Below are 7671 nucleotides of genomic sequence, written 5' to 3' on the forward strand. Positions count from 1 at the left end.
CTACTGTTCATTCTCAAAGAAAAGTACAGAGTGACCAAAGCATCCCAAAAGCATATTTTCAAGAACAAATATTAAATTTTAATTAAAAAAATTACTTCAGGGTGAAGCACATAATTTGAAATCAAGCCAATAATATGGAAAAATATAAAGAATGGAAGAACACAGGGAAACATTTTTCCAGAGCTGGAGAAAACCCTGGTATTGGGCTAAGCCACACTGGGGATTGCTAGCCTGTCAATCTTTTTTCCAATCTGTAAAGCTGTGAGTTCCAGAAGGAATATATGTTTGACAATGCATGAGTTTTTTATTTGCTCCCCATAACATGTAACATGGTTCCACTGAAAACTATCACAAAGGAACATGCAGTGTGAACTCGCTTGCTTTAAACTATGATTTAACAAGAATAAAAAAGATTAAGCTCCATGGAATCTGTCATAGAAACTAAATAGCAAGCTGTGATTTGCACTTGCCCTCTTTTTCTGGTTCTTAACAGCTTTCTAAATGCTGCCTCAAGAGCTCAAACTAGGATGTGAGATAATATATTTTTAAAGTTATGTAGTTAAAGGCTCACACATATAGATGTGTGCACACTGACACAATATAGTATAGGGTGACAATCAAGCCAGAATACCACAATGCAGTCACTCAGAAGTCATCATCCAGCCCTACCTGAAGTCAGAGCTCCCTTGGGGATATCTCAAGTAAGCAGATTGGGTACTACAGACTGTGGGAGGGTTTATAATCTGGGGTAAGGCCTTTTCTTTCTGAGGGGGGTTAATTCCTTGGGAGAACACATTGGATAGGCTCGTGTACTGAGGTAAGAAGGTCTAGTAAGGAAGGAGAGGTATGCTTTGAGCAGGGGGCTGTAAGAGCTCAACACCAATGTGAGAGAGCAAAGCACAAACCTGCTGCTGGAAAATATGAACAAGGTGCTGGGATGTGTTAGTTACTTTTCTTGATGCTGTAGCAAAATACCTGGCAAAAGCAATGGAAAAAAGAAAGGAAGGGAGGAAGGAGAAAAGGAAGGAAGGGAGGAAAGAAGAAAAGAAAGAAAAAAGAAAGAGAGAGAGAGAGAAAGAAAGAAAGAAAGAAAGAAAGAAAGAAAGAAAGAAAGAAAGGCTTATTTTGGTTTTTACTTTGACATGGTTTTCACTTTGCCATGCTGGGGATGACCTGGCAGCATGAGAGGGCTGATCACATTGTTTCCACAGTCAGGAAGCAGACAGCACATAGCCCTTCCTGTTCCTCTTCTTCCTTTTATTCAGTCTGGGGTGCCCAGCTCACGTTTACAGTGGGTCTTCCTCAGTTAAAGCTCTCTCTGGTAGTGTCCTCAGAAGCACAACCAGAGGTGTACATCTTTGGTGGTTCTATAATCCAGTAAAGTCACCAATAAAGATTAATCATATCACAGAGACACATAACATATTGAGGAAAAAGGGTACATATGAGGAGACAAAGCTGGGGAAACCCTTAGGATTAGAGAGAAAGACTAAATAAGCTTGTGCTGGAAAAGTCTGGATGTGATCTTCTGGAAAAAATGAAAACCACCCAAATGGTTTAAGAAAGAGAGTAGTAGCATCTGTTGGAATTGTAAAAAGATCAAGCAAACAACAGTGCAGAAGAGAATAAGTTGACCTGAGCAGGAGAGGGGGCAGGGATCTTCTGGGGGAAACTGTAGCAATGGTTGCAGTAAGGAAGGAGGATGGACTGAATCCCGATTACTTTTAGTTTTCATCACTCATGACATCCTTGTGTGCCCTAAGTTTCCATCTGTTTCTCTGGTGGTCCCTTTCTATTGATGATACATTACTTTCTGTGCACTAAACACCTTTTCTGCATAAAAAGGTATTGAGCTAATTGCCTTCTCTACAGTCATTTATTCTCCAAATAGACGTGGTTGATGCAAGTCCAACTCATTTTCTTATCATTGCTATACTGGATAAAACATAATAATAGTGGAGAATGGAAGAAGGCCAAGGACAGAACACAGTGGTAACCCAGAGTCAACTTCCCTAGGGATGGAAATCAAGGTGTCAGCCTCAACTGGTTGCTGTTCAATCTAGTTCTCTTGCATCCAGTCTCTGTTTCTTTTAACTTGCTTGTAAGGACATAATGTTCCGCTCTGCCACAATCTGCTGAACACCCCAGGATTGCATTTCCCTAAACTATTCATGAATGGAGCCAGGCCTGCACAACACTTTCTTGTGCACCTCTGCTGCCACCTAGTGCTCAATGACTCTTTTAAGAGTCTTAACTGTTTTTCAGTAATCAAGCCTTGTCTTGCCCTAAATTGATATTTGCCTCAGTGACTTAGAGTATATGCGGCTCATCTTTTTCAAACTCTGCATGAAATTAAGAATGGAGTCTGTGGATATCTAGTCCATGTAATTTGTAATTATGTGTCAACTAAAGAGTAGTCAAAACCATAAGACTGGATCATAAGAAATTGTCATTTGGGGATGAGATGGAAGAGAAAAGAGGGAGGAAGGGAAGGGTGAGAATGAGTACGGGAGGTTTTTAGGGTCAAGGTCATGGAAGGTCTTTTCATGTTTAATATTCTGGTATAAAGTTTGGCCTTTTTGTGTGCAGAAAAACTTTAAGACATTTAAGGCATGGTTGGACGTGGTGGCTCACATCTTTAATCCCAGCACTAGCGTGGCTGAGGCAGAGGCAGGTGAATCTCTCTGAATTCAAGGTCAGTGTGATCTAAAAAGCAAGTTCTAGGACATCCAGGGCTACAGAAAACCCTGTTTTGTTTTTTGTTTTTTTTTTAAAGACATTTAAAGCTTCGGTCTTGATGGGATCAGGTTTGCATTTGATAGTCACCTGAGGGGACACATACTTCGGTTGTGTGGTTGTAACACAAGTAGCATCCACAAACAGAAAAAACACAAGGGATTGAGTGACTTGTGACAGAGGCAATGTGATGGAGAAGAGAGGGCATGCACAAGGGACCGAGTGGACAATGGTGCCAGTCTCCAAATGAGGCAAACTGGAAAAGAAGCAGGCTTGGGGAAGAGATACTCATTTTCTTCCAAAACCTTCATGAATGCTGAGATGAAAAGTTCAAGTTCTTCCAAACTTTTCACCTTCTCCACATGTTGTTTGCTTTTGCTTTGAGAAAGACTCTTGTTCCAGCTGAACCTTAAACTCAATATTTAGCAGAGGATGACCTTGAACTTTTGATTCTTCTGCCCCTACCTGTGGAGTGAGTCACATGGCACCACACTCAGTCTAGGAGTCACTGGGGACGGAATCCAGAACTTCTCTCCTGCTCTAGGCAAGCATCCTACTAACGGTGTCACACCTGCAGCCCATCTCTTATTCTTTCTGCAATGAATTTCAGTCCACTAGTTGAGACTGGACCACCATCCATTGTCACCTTGTATATATTTCATACACGTGTGTGATCTGAGAAAGGAAGTGTGTCATTGGTTATCGGAAGTTCTGAGGAAACTATTTCTTCAACATCAGTACTTCTGGTTCCCACTCTTTTAAAACACTGGAGAGGACTACATTTGTATCCCACAGGCAGCCTATGTCTTGTCACTGATGGTTGTTTGCATAAGTATGTGGGGTGGGTGGGTGTAGTTAAAGATGTATTTATTTTAATTTTATGTGTATGAGTATTTTGTCTCCCTTGTCTGCATATGCTTGCATGCAGTGCCTCTGCAGGCCAGAAGAGGGCAACAGACCCTCTGGGATTGTAGTTATAGGTAGTTTTAAGTCACCATGTGAGTGTTGAGAACCAAACCTAGGTCTTCTGCAAGAGCAAGGAATTCTCTTAACCCCTGAGCCATCTTTCCAGCACAGAATTTTATATTTTTAAAAGGTCGCTCAACAACATAAAAATTTGTTATGAATATTCAGTTTATGATTTTTCAATTTCAAACCTAAGAAAACACATGAGTTCTATGTTTATGTTTTGAAATCAGTGATGGATCTCACTCTATGAAAAAATTAAGGTAAAAAAATCTATAGGCAAGAAAATTGGGAAGATCCAATTTATTGGGAAGATGTAAAACTTGCAATTAATTGGGATCATTACATCCTCTAGACATTGGTCGCCAAACCAACACTTTCTTTTTTCTGTTTAGACCACTCTTATCTCCAGGAACCAGCTCTCTGTGGACCACACATGAAGTTTGACGAAGATCGTTGTGAGTGTGTCTGCAAAACATCATGTCCTGGAGATCTCATCCAGCACCCAGAAAACTGCAGTTGCTTTGAATGTAAAGAAAGTCTAGAGAGCTGCTGCCAAAAACACAAGATTTTTCACCCAGACACATGCAGGTCAATGGTCTTTTCGCTTACCCCTTAACAGCATTGACTGGTGCCATTTAAAGGGCATAGCGATCTGATTCGGTGTGGCTCCTTTGTCTCATTGCCCAAGCAACCCCTTAAAAAACAGACAAACAGAGGTCTGGCATCTCAGACATAAGTGGAAGCATGTAGAGTCATGATGAATTCTGTTGTTGTTGTTTCAAAACAGGGTCTCATGAATTTCACACCTGCACCCCATGCCTGGTATCGTGCTATCATAAGCAAAACAAGAAGTCACTGACATTTAAACAATCAGGTTAAGGGTGGTTCAGCTCAGCAAGCTTACTCTCTCTCTCTCTCTCTCTCTCTCTCTCTCTCTCTCTCTCTCTCTCTCTCTCTCTCTGTGTGTGTGTGTGTGTGTGTGTGTGTGTGTGTGTGTGTTTTCTCAACAAAGAGGCTAGCACTAGATTTGTGTAGGCAAGAAGTTTCTGGATGACTATGATCCTTGGAGGCCGTTGATTGGACTTTGATCAATTTCAAAACCTACTCAAATTAACCACTGAGATTTTTTAAAAAATAATTAAACATTTTCTTTGATGATTTCATGCACACAGAAAATGCATCCTAAGTACTTTTACCCTTACACTCTCTTACCTGCATCTTACTCCTGCCCACCCATCTCCTCCCTTCAAGTCCCTTTCCCACACTCAGATCTCTTTGTTTTGTTTTGTGACCCTCTATAGACAGTCGGGGCCATCTGTGTGACCACAGGCTTGGAACCATCTGTCAGAGCTTGTTCCGCTCACCCACCAGTAGCACCACAGCTGAAGACAGTGACTCCCAGTCTCCCAGCTTCTATCGGTAGCCTACAGTTCATTACAGAGGGGTGGGGCCCCTCACAAATGCAGAAGTGGCCACCTTTTGTAGGCCTAGGGCAGATTCTCGCAGCTGTTGTGAGTTCCAAATTGCAAAGGCACCATCAAGCCTCGAAGATGGCATTTCCTAGCCCTTCTCTCTGGCTTCTGATTCGGACATTTTCCCGACCCCTCTTCTGCGATGTGCCCTGAGCTTTAGAGGAGGCGGTACCAACATCTTCGTTAGGGCTGAGCCCTCAGCCAGTTGAGTGCCCATTAGAATATTACATTGATACTTTAAACACATCTGGAAATTTTTCTTTGAAAGCAGAATCAAATGAAATCAGAGCTGAATGGTTTACTTGAAGTTGATCTTTGCTCCAAAAGTCTCATCTTCACTTTCTTTTTCAACAGCTGTGAGGACAGATGTCCTTTTCACACCAGAACATGTGCGAGTAGAAAGCCAGGCTATGGAAAGCACTGCCGCTTTCCAAAGGGGACAAGGGCCCAGGGGCTTCACAGCCAAGAGCATTCTTGATTCAACTTTCTCCCAAGTGCCTCATCCCTGTTATTTTAAATAGCCTGCTGCTTTGTCAAGCTGCTGTCACTGCGGCCCACCCCCACCCCCCAGGTGTTAGAAAAATTGATTTTACCTAATGCCATGGTGAATCCACATTCCCGTGCAAGAGCTGCTGGGTGAGTCCCTAGTTCACTGACAAATGACTTCTAGCTTCAGGTGCATCCGCACACCAGTGCTCAGAAAGGAAGGGGTCTGGAGAGTCCATTGTTCTGATGAATGAGAAAGGGTTGCTTGCCACCAAGTAGCAGGTGCCGCGTGATTGCTTACTCAGACAGGCAAAGTCCGAGTGCGCTGCTTAGGAATTATTCTGGTTCTTTCTTTTGCAGAATTTCATTTGTATGCTCAGCATGCTTCTACTTTTCAAGTTGATTGAGCCACTGCCTGATGTTTCATTTTTAAATGTATTTAAAGGAAATAAACATCATTATTCAAGCAGTAGAACTTGGTGTTGTTTGATATGCTGTTCCTCTGTATTTAGTGCTAATGGGAAATATTTTCAAGACAAAAGAAAATCTAGAGATGGGAGGTGAGGGAACAAACAAATAGACTAAAACTATACCTCAGTTTTGGGGAGCCAAGGCAGAGCTCCCAGCAGGCTTATCATTCTAAATAAGGGTGACACCAGAATGCTGGGAATCACCATGTGGCGTGTGAATAAATTAAACTGGACCATCATCCTTTTAGGGAGAAGAACCTAACAATGCTGAAATCTCCCCACCATCTGGGATTAAGCAAACAAAACTTGTGTGTATAGGTGTGTGCACGCGCATGTATGTGCTTCATATTTGTGTGCACCGTGTGCATGTTGTTCCCTTGGAGGCCAACAGAGGGCTCCAGATTCCCTGGGAGTTAAATTTGCTTGTGAGCCACCGTGTGGGTGCTGGGAATTGAACCCTGGTCCTCTGGGAAAACAGTCAGTGCTCTCAACTGCTGAAGCTTTCTCCAGCCCCCGCTCATGGCATTTGCCTATTTGTGATTCCTCTAAAAGCCTGTAACCCTGAGTGTGTCTGCACGTGCTCATCTTTCAGTCCCATCCACATGTCAACTTGGGGGGGGGCAGCATAATTCTTCTCTTTGTTCCCTTAGCTGCCCAGGAAGGGAGCACAAGGTCTTTCTTTTTTCTTTTCTGTGCCTAAAGTGCCCCTACATATAATTTCCTGGTTTTGGTTCATCAGAGGAAGTCAAATAGCACTAGTGGTATTATTTATCAAACACCTTAAATTGATCTCTCTGAGTATGCGCACATATAAGACAGGGAGCCAAACACACACATGCATGACAGCTGTTACCACACAACTCTGTGTTCAGATCTGTCTGTCCACTCTACCATAACCCTTTTGGGATTGGAGAATTTCCTGGTCCTAAGTGCATTACTGAAATTTCTCACTCAGGTCAGACCACTCTGGGGCAGGAGAGTCACAAGGAGAAAGATAATGATAAAGAAACATAACCCTGTGGTGGTGGTGGTGGTGGATACTGGCCTAAACCCCGCCCTTCCTCTTTAAATTTGCTAAGCAGTTCCTGGTTTCTCCCTTTTTTTTTTTAAGTTGTCTGAAGCTTGTAGGTTGGGGCCTTTCAATACTTCCTGGCTTTATTACTAATCCGTGATTTTTCTCTTTACTTCTTTCTTTTCCTCTCCTCCTCCTCCTCCTCTTCCTTCTCTCTCTCTCTCTCTCTCTCTCTCTCTCTCTCTCTCTCTCTCTCTCTCTCTCTCTCTCTCTCTCTCTCTCTCTCTCTCTGTGTGTGTGTATGTGTGTGTGTGTGTGTCTCCCTAGCTATGGGATTGTCCCTTGTACAGTTCCACGAAGCATCTGCTCATCCCAAAACAATGAATTTTGCAAAAAGAGAGTGTATTCACTAAGTGGCAGTGAAATGTGGAAGGGTGCAACCTAAATCTCAAGCCTGTTTTCCAGAGGAGAGGGCACACGGATAGTTATGGGATAAAGAAGTAGGCTGAAAGGTGATCTAGTGATC

At 42.7% G+C, this 7671-nt stretch overlaps 1 protein-coding gene across 2 annotated transcripts in view; it reads left to right on the plus strand.

Annotated features, from left to right (window-relative positions):
• Vegfd (vascular endothelial growth factor D) overlaps positions 1-6100 on the plus strand; it is a 32736-nt gene extending 26636 nt beyond the window's left edge. The window contains exons 6-7 of one of the 2 annotated variants that reach the window (XM_075958140.1): positions 4098-4293; positions 5532-6100. In XM_075958140.1, coding sequence (XP_075814255.1) covers positions 4098-4293; positions 5532-5655 — 320 coding nt within the window. In that variant the 3' untranslated portion in view covers positions 5656-6100. Of the gene's footprint in view, positions 1-4097; positions 5458-5531 lie in introns of those variants that run through there. The other variant, XM_075958139.1, reaches the window with a different exon arrangement.
• Positions 6101-7671: the final 1571 nt, after the last annotated feature.

The sequence above is a fragment of the Microtus pennsylvanicus genome, chromosome X, assembly GCF_037038515.1.
Source record: "Microtus pennsylvanicus isolate mMicPen1 chromosome X, mMicPen1.hap1, whole genome shotgun sequence".
Taxonomy (NCBI): Eukaryota; Metazoa; Chordata; class Mammalia; order Rodentia; family Cricetidae; genus Microtus; species Microtus pennsylvanicus.